This window comes from Gasterosteus aculeatus, chromosome 14, assembly GCF_964276395.1.
Source record: "Gasterosteus aculeatus chromosome 14, fGasAcu3.hap1.1, whole genome shotgun sequence".
NCBI classification, from domain to species: domain Eukaryota; kingdom Metazoa; phylum Chordata; class Actinopteri; order Perciformes; family Gasterosteidae; genus Gasterosteus; species Gasterosteus aculeatus.
In genome coordinates this window covers 840,177-854,089 of record NC_135702.1, presented here as the reverse complement: position 1 = coordinate 854,089, position 13,913 = coordinate 840,177, and the positions used below count along the sequence as shown (strand labels likewise).

The 13,913-nt window shown below is 53.0% G+C and overlaps 2 protein-coding genes across 11 annotated transcripts; both read right to left on the bottom strand.

The window, feature by feature from the left end:
* Nucleotides 1-39: 39 nt before the first annotated feature.
* Nucleotides 40-9,922, bottom strand: aebp1a (AE binding protein 1a). Of its 10 annotated transcripts, none has more exons than XM_078088659.1 (20): nt 9,325-9,922; nt 7,590-7,826; nt 7,447-7,506; nt 7,154-7,219; nt 6,998-7,057; nt 6,841-6,900; nt 6,106-6,183; nt 5,890-5,999; nt 5,674-5,813; nt 5,263-5,347; nt 4,994-5,138; nt 4,590-4,669; nt 4,208-4,331; nt 3,931-4,127; nt 3,673-3,846; nt 3,063-3,188; nt 2,737-2,983; nt 2,508-2,647; nt 1,396-1,495; nt 40-1,314 (listed from the first exon to the last, which is right to left on the bottom strand). In XM_078088659.1, exons 1-20 carry the CDS (start codon nt 9,575-9,577, stop codon nt 740-742), a joined length of 3,057 nt encoding a protein of 1,018 aa, XP_077944785.1. In that variant the 5' UTR covers nt 9,578-9,922; the 3' UTR covers nt 40-739. The 10 variants fall into 10 exon arrangements, with proteins under 10 accessions (XP_077944785.1, XP_077944786.1, XP_077944790.1 ...); XM_078088660.1 differs by having other exon boundaries at nt 7,447-7,497; nt 9,325-9,906; XM_078088664.1 differs by lacking the exons at nt 6,841-6,900; nt 6,998-7,057; nt 7,154-7,219; ... (1 more) ...; nt 7,590-7,826; nt 9,325-9,922 and adding exons at nt 6,425-6,466; nt 6,524-6,751 and having other exon boundaries at nt 6,106-6,367.
* A 1,711-nt stretch (nt 9,923-11,633) lies between these two features.
* pnx (posterior neuron-specific homeobox) lies at nt 11,634-12,531 on the bottom strand. The gene is made up of 2 exons (XM_040197520.2): nt 12,276-12,531; nt 11,634-12,194 (listed from the first exon to the last, which is right to left on the bottom strand). Exons 1-2 carry the CDS (start codon nt 12,388-12,390, stop codon nt 11,761-11,763), a joined length of 549 nt encoding a protein of 182 aa, XP_040053454.2. The 5' UTR covers nt 12,391-12,531; the 3' UTR covers nt 11,634-11,760.
* Nucleotides 12,532-13,913: the final 1,382 nt, after the last annotated feature.

Genomic DNA, 13,913 nt, shown 5'->3' with positions numbered 1-13,913 from the left:
AGGTAGATTATGTAACCAAGTAAAACACGGACACGGGTCTTTTTAGAAAAACACTTTTAATAAAATGCATTCAGTTTAACTGAGACCAGCAATCGCACCGTGAAGCCGTTAGGAATCAGAGAGATAAACCGAAGGAGCGAATCACATGACGTGTGTCTTGACAGAACGCCGTCTCTGCTCAGCAGAAGGTTTCCATCCAGATCTGTGAAGACTTCCCGAAGGAACATTTCTCTAATGGACGTTGACTTTTAAGTCGCTTTAATTTCCCTCTGAACTGGACTCTAAACGCTCACATTGCGCTTTAATTCCAAATTTGCAGTTCATCTTCTAATGAGTTCTTCTGGTGAGTGAGTGCTGCTCAGAGTAGAACCTGTGACGTGTTTCTGGAGTTCAGGTTCTAGCACACGATGTAAATGTGCATCTACATGCATGGATATTTATGTTTGAAAAGCCACAGATAATAAAGGACCTAGTGGGGTGGATGTAATACAAATACCTTCTAGCTGGTGAAGCTGTAGAAAGGGTCCATGTTCAGAAGAAGAGCACCATGAAGGAAGCTTCTACATACGAACTAATATGTGTGGAGTTTTCACGCCCCTGGACCCACATAAACATACACACTACATGCATGTACATAATATGTAAATGCGACACGCTGATAGAAGCAGCTTTTTGGCTCCTGGTGGACGTCAGACGGAGGAGCAGGACGTCTGGTGATGCAGCTGAGGGGGAGGAGCCATCAGTCGATGGTGTACTCGAAGGGGTAATCCTGCGTGGGCGCCGCGTCGAAGCCGACGCTGTCGAACGGGTTCTCCGTCATCCAGCTGTCCACCGGGAACCAGGAGTCGTACCAGGAGGTGGTCCCCGCGGCCTCGGGCGTGGTGGAGGGGGCCATTGTTGTTGTGGTTGTGGTGGTGGTGGTGGTTGTTGTTGTTGTGGCAGGAGCGGCGGTGAAACCGGCTCTCAGCCTCTGCTGCCGCAGACGCCGCAGACGAAGGACGCGGAGCCTCCGGAGGCGCTCCGCCTTCTGCGCTGCCGAGTGGCTGTCGAGGGTCGGCGCCGGCGGGCTGGCGGCCGGCGTGGTCGCCTTGGGCGCGCTGACCTTGGGCACCAGGCGGATGGGCCTCTGGCCGTGCAGCGCCATGATCTGCTTGATGCGGTTCCAGTTGGACTTGGCCAGGGTGAAGCTGCAGGACGTGGCGCCGGAGTCGTAGCCCACCATGCACAGCCGGGTCTGAGGGGTGTGGCCGTCTGCCTTGGCGGTGACCCTGAACTCGCCGGGGTTCAGCAGACGCCAGTAGTCGCCGCCCGCGGCTGAAGTGGGTTCAGGGAGAAGAGTTCTTCACCAAAACAAGTCATCATTGTCCTGTAGAACACAAAGAATGCCCGACGTACCGGTTCTGACGTCGTGCCGTATTCCCTCCACAGATATGGTGGCGTTGGGCAGCGGGTTTCCCTCCATGTCTCTCACCACACCTTTTATCCCTCGATTTACCTGCACAGGTACATTCACTAAATGAACATCACGCTGTGCTGAAGACGACTTGAAACTAGAGACTGAGACCATAAACTCATGTTTACAATGTTTACTGAGGGAATAAATCAAGAGAGAAGTAGAGTCATTTCCTCATAGACGTCTATGGGAGCAGAGGAGTCGCCCCCTGCTGGTCACTACAGAGAAGTAGAGTCATTTCCTCATAGACGTCTATGGGAGCAGAGGAGTCGCCCCCTGCTGGTCACTACAGAGAAGTAGAGTCATTTCCTCATAGACGTCTATGGGAGCAGAGGAGTCGCCCCCTGCTGGTCACTACAGAGAAGAAGAGTCATTTCCTCATAGACGTCTATGGGAGCAGAGGAGTCGCCCCCTGCTGGTCACTACAGAGAAGTAGAGTCATTTCCTCATAGACGTCTATGGGAGCAGAGGAGTCGCCCCCTGCTGGTCACTACAGAGAAGTAGAGTCATTTCCTCATAGACGTCTATGGGAGCAGAGGAGTCGCCCCCTGCTGGTCACTACAGAGAAGTAGAGTCATTTCCTCATAGACGTCTATGGGAGCAGAGGAGTCGCCCCCTGCTGGTCACTACAGAGAAGTAGAGTCATTTCCTCATAGACGTCTATGGGAGCAGAGGAGTCGCCCCCTGCTGGTCACTACAGAGAAGTAGAGTCATTTCCTCATAGACGTCTATGGGAGCAGAGGAGTCGCCCCCTGCTGGTCACTACAGAGAAGAAGAGTCATTTCCTCATAGACGTCTATGGGAGCAGAGGAGTCGCCCCCTGCTGGTCACTACAGAGAAGAAGAGTCATTTCCTCATAGACGTCTATGGGAGCAGAGGAGTCGCCCCCTGCTGGTCACTAGAGGGAATGCAGCTTTAACACGTGGAGCTCTGTGTTTACTTTAAGGAACCGGAGGTTGTCTCTTTGAGTTTAACCAACGTTACCCAGAGCACCACCTCCCTTCTCCACCACATGGAGAACAGGGACCTTTTTTACTTTGATTCCACTTCTCACTTGTTCGATGAAGGACAGCAGAGACTCGCGGTTGTTCTCCCACTCAAGCGCCAGCTCGCTCTCGTGGGGAAACTTGTCGCAGCCCAGGAAGACGGAGAGCTCGAAGCAGTCGGTGTGCAGGTAGCTGAAGTCGTTCATACCTGCGGGAGAGGAGGAGGAGGAGCATGATGAGGAAGAGGAGGAGCTCAGCCACGGGCCCCCGGAGCTACCACGCCACCCTCAGACTTACTGCCCACCACGGGGGCCCAGCTGGCCCGGTTGGTGATGCCCTGGCCCCCGGTGATGTCGTCCCCGTGGCATGAGCCCCGGTAGGTCTCCGTCATGGTCAGGTGGCTGTGGGCGTACGACATGGCGAGCCATCGGAACATGGCGTCGTCCGGCGTCTCCCGCAGGGAGCCGTCGTTCTGCCGCTGGATGCGGGCCCACGTCTCCTCGCTCATCTCGCCGTTGCCTCTCCAGCGCCGCCTGTCGGCCGACTTTGGTCAGAGTAAAGCGCATGTCGGGGGTTAGCGGCCGGCCGAGGGGATCGTCCGTCTAAAGAGGGTGAAGACTTACAGAGATCGATGGGCGCTGCATGTCGAAAGGATACGCCACCAGCTTCTCTCCTCCTTGCAAATTGGCCCCCAGAACAAACGGGGTTCGCTGCATCCAGGAGATGATGGATTTGGTCTCCATGGCGAGCTGAGAAACGAGGAGCAGAGAGAAGTCGCGTAGATCGCGAGCGCGGCGTTACAACTACTGATGCACAACTTTTTCTTTTGCCAATATTGGATCAAAATAAACAAAGGCTCCGTGCGCTGCACATATTAAGCGCTTTGTATACGTGTTCAGCAGCTTGAGGTTCACTCAGGGTTCTTCTGATTTATTGTCACATGACGGTTGGTCTCAGGTGCATCAATCATCAAATCTTCATAATTTCACTCAGAATTGGATGTTTTTAACAGAATTTGGTTCAAGCAAATTGTCTTTGTGGCAAAATTTCAAATGAGACACAGATTAAACGAGCTTTACGTGATTGAGATGTTCATCACCCGTGGTGTGTTCAAAGACTGTCAGAATGATACAAATCTGACGGTAGTGAAAGAATGATGGTTAGTTAGTCATAATATAATAACCGTAGCTTTGCCGATTGTTTCAGGGAGAACAGCTTTGAAAAGCAACTCACGGAGCCGTTGAGGGAGTTTTCCGGCAGTGGGATGTGATGATTGGGGACGATGCGAGGGACCCAGCCTCTGTCCTCGGCTCCCCACAGGATGCTGTTGAGGTCCGGGAAGTTTTGGAAGATGTCGTAACCCTCCGCGGTCCAGTGGCCCAGAGCCCAGTTCCCCATCTCTGAGCCCTGGAGAATATATATATATATATATGATAGTTCACAGGACATTCGGCCTTTTGTCTCCTCAACACTACTTTGCTACACTCGCACCATCTCGTGGGCCAGCTCGTAGGCGTCGGGGTTGAGCGAGGGCACCAGGTGTATCCTCACGCCGTCCACCAGGCGGCGCACCCTGGGGTTGTCGTCTTTGTACTCCTTGCACAGGAACTGCATCAGCAGGAGGAGGAGCTCGCGACCCAGCGCCTCGTTGCCGTGGAGACCGGCCGTGTACCGGAACTCCGGCTCACCTGGTGGTGACGGGGGGGGTTGTCAGACGTTAGGCTGCTTAAAGGTCTCGTTGTGTCCTTTGGTCTCGGTGGTCTCGTACCTGTCTCGTGCTCCCCGGGGTTGTCAGAGATCTCCATGGCGTACATCTTCAGGCCCTGAGAGCTCTTGCCGATGTTGTAGATCCTGGTGATGTTGGGACACTCTTCGTTTATCACCTTCATCATCTGGAAGAGAAGAGACATTCATGATGCCGTTAGAGTTTCATCAGTCAGAATCAGGAGGCAGGCCGCCGTTCCTCATGTGTTACAGCTGCATTCTCTCTGGTGACCAGCAGGGGGCGACTCCTCTGCTCCCATAGACGTCTATGAGAAAACGAATCTACTTCCCTCAGTAAACAGTGTAAACATGAGTTTAATCGACCATAAGGCAGTGGGTGCTTTAGGGCGGGGCTTCACGCTGATTGACAGGAACAGAAAACAGACCTGTCTCATCTCCTTGTAGTTGTGATGTCGGAAGTCGAGGTCGTCGGATGAGTTCACGTCATTCTCACTGCGGTAGCTGCCTGAAAGAAGCGACTCTGTTTGAGTACTGATTCTACCTCCAAGTCCTGCTTTCAAAACTTCAACACGTACTGAAATAAAAGTTCTTATTATTCAAAATGGTCCATTTCAGATAATATCAGCGATATCATTGGATTATATTGTTATTAATCTAATGCATTCATATAAGATATTGAAATATTGCAGCTGGTCAAATTGAAGCTCATTTTGCCCTAAAATGTTCTTAAGTAGCAGGTAGACTGGAGCGACAGGTGGAACCCGGCCGTTTGGAGGCGGAGGACGAGCTTCTCCTGTGAGGGGGGAGGAAGCCGTCTGAATACACTGACTTGGGAGCTGGCAGGCCAGGACTTCGGCTCGGAGGCACAAGCTGCCGTTCCAGCTCTGCGGCAGGATGCGGATGTAGCGCGCCACCACGGGCGGCGAGAACTGGCCCAGCACCGGCGTGTCCCTGTCCACGTTCCCGTAGAACAACTGCAGGAGAGGACGGAGAGGACAGCGGAGACGTGTCCGTCAGCAGCGCGAGCGCCTTCTCCGACACCACGTGTACCATGTGTACCATGTGTACCACGTGTACCATGTGTACTTGGCCGCTCACCCACTCGGCGTAGCCGTCGTGAAGGGTCTTCCAGTCGCGGCTGTCGTTGCTGAAGGCCACGAAGTAGGAGGACACGAAGTCCTCCCTGTGGAGGAAAAGGGATGCAGTGATTTGTACTGAGCCGAGAGAGCGTGTTTTACATGCTTACCAGATGGTTAACGTGTTAACACGTTCCCCTTAAGCTACTTGACCCCCCCTCCGCCATGTTAAATAGTCTCCAGAACAACATCAAGGCTTTAAAAATCGACCTTTGTTTTCAGCTCGTTGTTGCCTCCAATATCGCGTTTTTGACCTTGAAGATAATTGTGGAAACTCTAAACGTTCAACACTAAAGTATGAAGAATATCTTCCTGCTTTTTAAAACTTCATTCATGGTCTATTTTCGCCCCCGTTGGTGGACCTTCCACTCACAGCTGCTTGGAGTTGCGTCCCTGCGTGATGACCCCGGTGAACTCCACCTCCCGCCGGGCGTCGACCTGGAACCAGTGCTCCCTCTCCTCGGGCTCGGCGCACCAGGCGCCGCCGTGCAGGTTGTCGTGGTCGCCGGAGCCCTGCGCGCCAACGTTAGCTTTTCTCACGCTCAGTTAGCATCACAACCCACCAACAGACGCGCCGCCGGGCTCTAACCTGCATGTTGAGGCGGCCTCGGTGGGCGCCAACGCCGTGCTGAGCCTGGGACGAGGCCAGCAGCTGGTCGTCCTCCACCCGGTGGGACTCCAGGCCCAGAGGGGGACACTCTGACGGGGGGACACCAACAGGAAGAGAAGTACTGCATGTACCTCTGAGATGTGTATTTGAGTACACTAGTGTCTGCAGCTTGAGAAGTATAAAGGGAGAACTTACTCTTCTGCTCAACAGGGAGTGAGATCTTCTTCAGGCGCTCCTCCTCTTCCTCCTCCCACTCCTTCTTCAGCCGCGCAGCTTCTCTCCGTGACGAGAAAACAACACGTGTCAGAACCAAAACACTTCCACATGTTCCTCCACCCACGAGCCTCCTGCTGTGCACCTCCACCCATGAACCTCCACCCATGAACGGAGGTTCATTACTATTGGTGATGCCCTGCACCACCCATGAACCTCCTGCCATGAACCTCCTCCCATGAACCTCCACCCATGAACGGAGGTTCATTACTATTGGTGATGCCCTGCACCACCCATGAACCTCCTCCCATGAACCTCCACCCATGAACCTCCACCCATGAACCTCCACCCATGAACGGAGGTTCATTACTATTGGTGATGCCCTGCACCACCCATGAACCTCCTGCCATGAACCTCCTCCCATGAACCTCCACCCATGAACCTCCACCCATGAACCTCCACCCATGAACCCGTGCATTCCTCGCTCTCCTTCCAGATGCTTTGGTCCATTTCGTGGTCTTTTCTTCATGTGAGACTTTATTAAATGTTTTCAGTTCCTCAGGAGATCCTCAGCTGGGCTCTGAGGGAGGAGCTGCTCCTCCTGCCTCCATGTTCTCCTCAAACAGCTTCTCGCTGTGGTTTTAAACGAAGCATTTTGGGACAATTTAAAGAGGCGGATTCATTCTCACGATATCCACAAAATGTAAAGTAAAGGACCTTTTTCTGCCTTTTCCTTCCGCGCTCTCTCCTCCTCCTCCTCCTGTTTCTTCGATGCCACTGTGGAGAGAAGCATCGGTCAAGGTTCATCTCGTTGCAGCGACCGCTAAGTATCGATGAGCGTATTGATGGGACGTTGTGCTGACGCTGGACGTACGGTCGGCGTAGTCGTACTCTTCGTACCAGGGGACCACGTACGGACTGGAGGTGGTTTCCTCTGAGAAACAAGCAAATAGCTGATTACGCACTTATTTATTCCACCGTCAGAGGTTAAAGGTCAGAAAAAACACAACGTCCTGCTGATGCGGCGCACCTGGTATGAACACGGTGACCTCGGCGGTCGCAGCGTGTTTGTCAGGATATCGACCACGCGACAAATCTGTGAGGAACACACGCGATACTGTGTTACAACGTGGTTATAACAGTACAACATCGTCAGCATAGAGAGAAAACATTAACTCTTAATCAATAATAATCTGTTCATTATTTATAAAACAAATTCTTGGATATCTTTAGTGGTTAATTGATTTATATACGTTTATATTTATCATTCACTCCCCTGTGAAGGTTTTTAATGTGTCCGTTAAAGGGCCTCTGAAGTCTCACCCAGGTCCGGCTCCACTGGCTCCTCCCACCCGGCGTCCGTCGGGGTCGCGGCTGGAGCCGCTGGGGATCAACTCAAACACTTACTGATCATTGATTTAATCATTGATAGTCGGTTTCCTCTGCGCTCCCTCGGTGATACTCACGCGTGACGCGGCCCAGCTCCTCCTCCTCCTCGGCGGGGGCGGGGCTTCCCCCCGCGTCCGGCTGCCTCGTGGTCGCCGCCCTTGGCTTCTTGGTGGCTCTGGGCGTCTTGGGCTTCTTGGTGGCCTTCGGGGCTTTGGGCTTCTTGGTGGGCTTCGGGGCTTTGGGCCTCTTGGTGGGCTTCGGTGACTTCTGCCTCTTCGCCTTGGCCTCCTTCTCCGCGGCCTTCCTGGCTCTGGCTTCGGGGGTCAGACGGGGACAGCGGCGGGTTACTTGAAGCCCGCGTGCGTCTTTAAACACTGAGGCTTGTGTGAAGCTTCACGCAGGCAGGAGGAGCTGCTCCACCGGCTCGCTTTGGTCCGGGACCAAACAAGGAAGTCTAATGATCTCACCAGTCCTCCCTTTCCCAGTCACACGGTTACATAAGCGCCTGATGCGAGTCGGCTTGTGTCCTCGCTGCGAAACCCGCTTCACCACGCAAACCCGTCTCTGCGCGTTTGTTTTCCTTCTCAGAATAAGAGAAGATGGACTCGTGTCCGAGCTCTTAATGCAAAGTTAGCTTAGCATGAAGCATGAAACAGGGGCCCTCAGCAACACACGTGAGGAGCCTTCTGAAAATGACACCGTGACTCAATTCCGTTACACTGAAGATCCCAACCAGAACCTCGAAGGGTCCGTGATGAACTGTCATCTAAAGCAGGTTCTGTGAGCGGTTCTCTCTCACAAAGAACCCTGGAAACACACTTTCGTGCTCAGGACGTTATAAATGAGACGTGTCCTGGACTGTGGGAGGGACGGACGTGGCTCAGTGCTGATGGGGGACCGATTACAGGCTTCTGCTTGGACCACAGGGGACATTACAGAGAGGAGGGACACCAGAAGGCGCCTCGTCTTCTTCTGCTAGACGTGTTTCAACAACAGCCCCTCGCTGACCCCCGCTGACCCCCGCTGACCCCCGCTGACCCCCGCTGACCCCTCCCTGCTGGTCCCGTCCAGTGTCCACACATCAAGGTCTGCTTCACACAAACAGCTTCTAGGCCAAAGGATTTACTGTAAAAACTGCACATCTGTTCAGAAACACGTTTCCATCCCGCAGGAAAGTAAGATTCAAAATAAATATATAAATACTTCAACGTGTCCTCATAAAACCATTTGTATCATATTTTACAACCGGTTTTTGTGCTACAAAAGTCTTTCTTTTCTTCACAGGAAACAAGCGAGTGATGTTCAGAAAATACTTATTTAGGTTTACAATAAATATTATCAAAGAACCATCGCAGGAGAAACGGTTAAACTTCAGAACTCGTAAATCCTTCGTGCTGGAAAGATCGCAGTGGAAACTCTTTGACTTTTTACACTTTTGACTTTTTACACTTTCAGTTCTTTCGTTGTGATCGAGGTTCAGAAGCTCGTGAGGCTGCTAACAAAATGCCAAACCACCAACTGCAAGTTTCTGCCCCGTCATCTCTGAGTCACTGAGATACTTTCAGCAAAACAGCCCCCCTCCCAGCCCCTCCAGCCCCTCCAGCCCCGTCCAGCCCCTCCAGCCCCTCCAGCCCCTCCAGCCCCTCCAGCCCCCCTACTGGGAGGGTTCCTGTGAGCACATGGAGGATCTGTGGAGCTCCGGCTGGTTTTTGCTGCTCTCAGAAGATTGATTGCAGCCTTTCTGGTCCGTGTATCAGCGGCCTGGAGGCCAGGAGAAGGTCAAACATCATCAACGCCTGGGCTCCGTCTTACCTGCCTCTACTTCCTCAGGCGTCTTCTTCTTCTTTGGTTTCTTCCTCTCCTCTCCCTCGTCCAACCCTCGCACGCCGCCCTCCTCCCCCGGCTTCGCCGTGGGCTCCGCGAGTCCCCGGGCTTCCCTCAGGTGAGCCCGACCTCCGGAGAGGCCGTTCTCCTCCTCTGCGTCCTCATCGCCGCCTCCGGCGCCGACCAGAGCGCAGCAGCTCAGGGTCAAACCCGCCCAGACGACCAGCAGCCCGAGCCTCATTCCTCCGGGTAGAAGACGCAGGACAGGCCGGGTAGAGAAGAAGACAAAAAGCACTCGGGACCTCTGCTTCCCGCGGAGCTCCTCAAATGATCCTCAGGAGATATGAAGGGGGTTGTGTTTCTGCAGAGAGCAGGAGGATCAGCTCGCCGAGGTCTGGAGAGCTTCCTCCTCCCCTGGAGGCGAGTCAGAGAGGGGGAGAGGGGGGGGAGGAGGGGAGGGAGGCGCCTTGTGGTGGATTTAAAGCCTCCTGGTCGGGCTGCAGAGGAGTGTCTGTCTGGAGACGATTTTCTCCAGCAGCAGAGCAACAAACCTCCTCCTCCTCCTCCTCCGTCACATCCCTCCCTTGGCCCTTCACCCCCTTTTCCCCTCACCCATCATGAGCAGAGGGGCGGAGCGTCTGCCACATGTGACATTCCTACGAGGGAGGAAAGAGAACGAAGCTTAAAGAAAGACCTTGTGATCTGGATGAGAGGAAACACAGCGTGTTTCATCTCCTGCTGATGTTTCTGGGTCACAGTGAGATCGTAGCCTCCTGCGTCCTGCGTCCTGCCTCCTGCCTCCTGCCTCCTGCGTCCTGCGTCCTGCCTCCTGCCTCCTGCGTCCTGCCTCCTGCCTCCTGCCTCCTGCGTCCTGCGTCCTTACTGTAACCCTTTGTCCCACATGAAGAAGTCGAGGTTGAGGTCTTGTAAGTCGCAACAAGGACACCATGTAAAAGTACAACGGTAGAAAGTACACATGCTGAAGTGAAAGTACTTTGTATTTGTACTAGGATGGTATTTATTCCTTAACTTGTGAGTGTGTATGTGTGTGCGTGTGTGTGTGTGTGTGCGTGTGTGTGTGTGCGTGTGTGTGTGCGTGTGTGTGTGCGTGTGTGTGTGCGTGTGTGTGAGTGTGTGTGTGCGTGTGTGTGTGTGTGTGTGCGTGTGTGTGTGCGTGTGTGTGTGTGTGTGCGTTTGTGAGTGTGTGTGCGTGCGTGCGTGTGCGTGTGTGTGTGCGTGCGTGCGTGTGTGCGTGTGTGTGTGCGTGTGTGTGAGTGTGTGTGTGTGTGTGTGTGTGTGCGTGTGTGTGTGTGTGTGTGTGTGCGTGCGTGCGTGTGTGTGCGTGCGCGTGCGTGCGTGTGCGTGTGTGTGTGCGTGCGTGCGTGTGTGCGTGTGCGTGTGTGCGTGTGTGTGCGTGTGCGTGTGCGTGTGTGCGTGTGAGTGTGTGTGAGTGTGTGTGTGTGTGTGTGTGTGTGTGTGTCTAACAACAGTCTCTCAGTCACTTGTTCTTGTATCTCTCTGATCTTCTGATAACAACATTTGTCATCTCTAAAAAACGTTGTAAACTAAAACATTTGTAACAGCTGTAAAATAAAACACATGTGACGACATTAACTGAAGAATTAACTAAGGAACGTTTGGGAGATCAGAGCCAACTGAGGACCAGAGGGCGTGCTAATGACATGCAGATGTGTGTGTGTGTGTGTGTGTGTGTGTGTGTGTGTGTGTGTGTGTGTGTGTGTGTGTGTGAGAGAGATGTGTCATAGAAACACGTTGTGTTTAAGGACACATTCTGAGAGCAGTAAGACGATCAGAGGAGCAGATTTATTGAACAACTCTTATAACTGAAATCTGATGCTGACATCTAATCCAACGCTGTGATAGGGAGCTGTCAATCAGCGGTTAGCCCCGCCCTAAAGCCAGAAGGCGTGAGATTAAGACCATAAACTCAGGAGTCGCCCCCTGCTGGGACGTTTGTAGTCCGACAGGAAGCATCTCTTTGAATCACTGGAACCAATAAGCTTCTTCCAGAAAAAAGCACTTTGACTCTGAGATGATGGAACAGGAAGTAAAACACATTCAGCGATGTGACTATATATATATATATATATATAATAAGATATAAGGATCACCATTATGTGGTTCAGACCGCAGGATGAACCCTCATCAATAAACAGGCTGTCACCCAATTACACACCTCAACGTAATATATACAAAGAGATATATACATTAGAGATTAATGCACATTTTTAGAATTTGAGAATCATCATTAACAAACGAAACAAGGGACCAACGAGTTTCAATAAAAATGTTTATCAAAATAAATTATAGCATAATTACATTAGAACATATAAAGTCGGTGCTGTGCTGCATCATGAGGATGTTGAAATAGTTCTGGTGAGACGCGCATCCCGCGCGCAGCCTTCATCGTGCGTTATAGTGATGGAAAGGCGCGAGCGGCAGCGGCGCGAACATCTGCAGCGGAGCGCGCGGCCGCCAGCAGAGCGGAGCGCGGCTCAGAAGAGAGGAGAGGAAGGAGGCCGGGAAGCCGTGCTCCTCCTTCGCCTCCTCCTCCGCCTCCGCCTCCGCCTCCCTCCCGCGCTCCTTCTTCCACTTGGTGCGCCGGTTCTGGAACCAGATCTTGACCTGGGTCTCGGAGAGGCGCAGGGCCGAGGCCACCGCGTGCCGCTCCAGCACCGACAGGTAGTGGCTCCTCCGGAAGCTGCGCTCCAGGATCCGCAGCTGCTCCACGGTGAAGGCGGTGCGCACCCGCCGCCTCTTGCCCTCCGGCGGGCACGGAGCCTCCTCCGGAGGCCGCGGCGGCTGCTTTCTGTTCGCGTCTCCAGGAGGAGAAGCTCCTGAAAGAAAGTACAGCTCGGTGAATCCTCCACGGACGGGTGAAAGGCCCATTCCCAGACCGTGGGGAGTGTGTTCCTCACCTGTTGCATCCTCAGCGCAGACTTTTGTCCCCGTAAACCTTGTGGGATCCAAGATGTCCTCCACAGAAAAAGGCGTCCGGTGTCCCAGCGGGACTTTGGCTGCGCGGGGCTGCATGTCGGCGCGCTGTGGGCCGAGGCTGGCACGCTGGAGTCGGGGTGGCTGCTCCCGGGGGTTTATGTCGTTATATACCCGCCTCTGCGCTGCTCTAATTTACATACCGTCCAAAACGTTACCAAGTGAAGCGATGCGCGCGGAGGAACAATTGGAACCTCTTTGTCCCGTGCGTAATGTGGACACGCTCCGGCCCCGCGGGACCCCCGCGCGCGGGGCACTTCAGGATGCAAATGCGTGGTCTCTGCCGGCGAGGGGGGGAGGGGGGGGGGGGGGGGGGGGGGGGCGTTGGGTTTGTTATTTATTAGCGCGCATCTGGTTAAAATGTAGCCGCTTTCTCTCCCCGCGTGTTCCGCTTTGTGTCCGTCTTGTCATTACGTGCAAACGTGAGACGTGCGCGCTGGTAGGACACGTGAACGCGCCTTGTGATGCTAATTGATGGACTCATCAAAGGAAAGTGGAGCCCTTTGTCTCGCGCATCCCCACAAAGCCTTTCGGTTCAATGAGAAGTCCACTAACAAGCTGAGGGCATCTGACCAGACAAGAGAAGAAGCTTCAAAGTTCACAACTTTATACCAACTTTATTTTACACTGAAACATCTCCACATATTAGCTGAGAGAGATTTACGAGATATGTACTAAGGTGATTTGCTCAATTGATTCATTGCAACATCTTAAAGTCGCTCATGCCAATAAATCCACATTCCTTTTCTGAGTGAAAGTACAAATAAACGATTTAAAACAATCCTCATCAGTAGTTTAGCCAAAGATCAGAATTCGATCAAGTAAATCAGTTGGAGGGAAGGAGAATAGCAGCAGAGGACGAGACGAGCAGAAGAAGAAGAGGAAGACAGAAGATGAGAAGAAGGATAAATGTATCTCCAACAGGTGGACCATCACTGGTTGAGTTAATATATTGATTAGATAACTGAAGAAGAACCACAATAGAAACACTTTGAGTTTCTGAGTGAAAGTATTAATTCCCTCCTCCGGGGTTAATGGACAGCTCCATTAACTCTGATGCTCCTCCGGAGGGAGACGGGGAGGGACATGGGGGGGGACATGGGGGGGGGGTGAGGACTCCTGAAGATGGCAGCTGCCATCCACAGACTCCTACGGAGCTGCTGGTCCTGAAAGGACGAGAGAGGCCGGCCCATCAGGACAATTAGCAGATGTCCCCGGTAGGGTTTGACCTTCTCCGACCTGGAGCTTTGTGTCCGCGGCACAAGAGGGTGTGTGTGTGTGTGTGTGTGTGGTGTGTGTGTGTGTGTGTGTGTGTACAAGAAGGATCTTGTAACAGAAGTCGACGAGAGGACCAGTGAACTGCGGCCTGGTGTCAGGATGCAGCGTGATGAGGACTCTCATGAGGAGGGAAGACAGCGGGAGGTTTTTCTCACATTCTTTACTGGATCTGGACGTAGAAGAAAGTGACGTCGTTTTGTTCCCTGTTGTTTTGTCCCTTTTCTTTAAGCAGAAGAAAGACGGTTATTATGAAAGATCAAACCAGTGGTCAGATGGTAAATAAT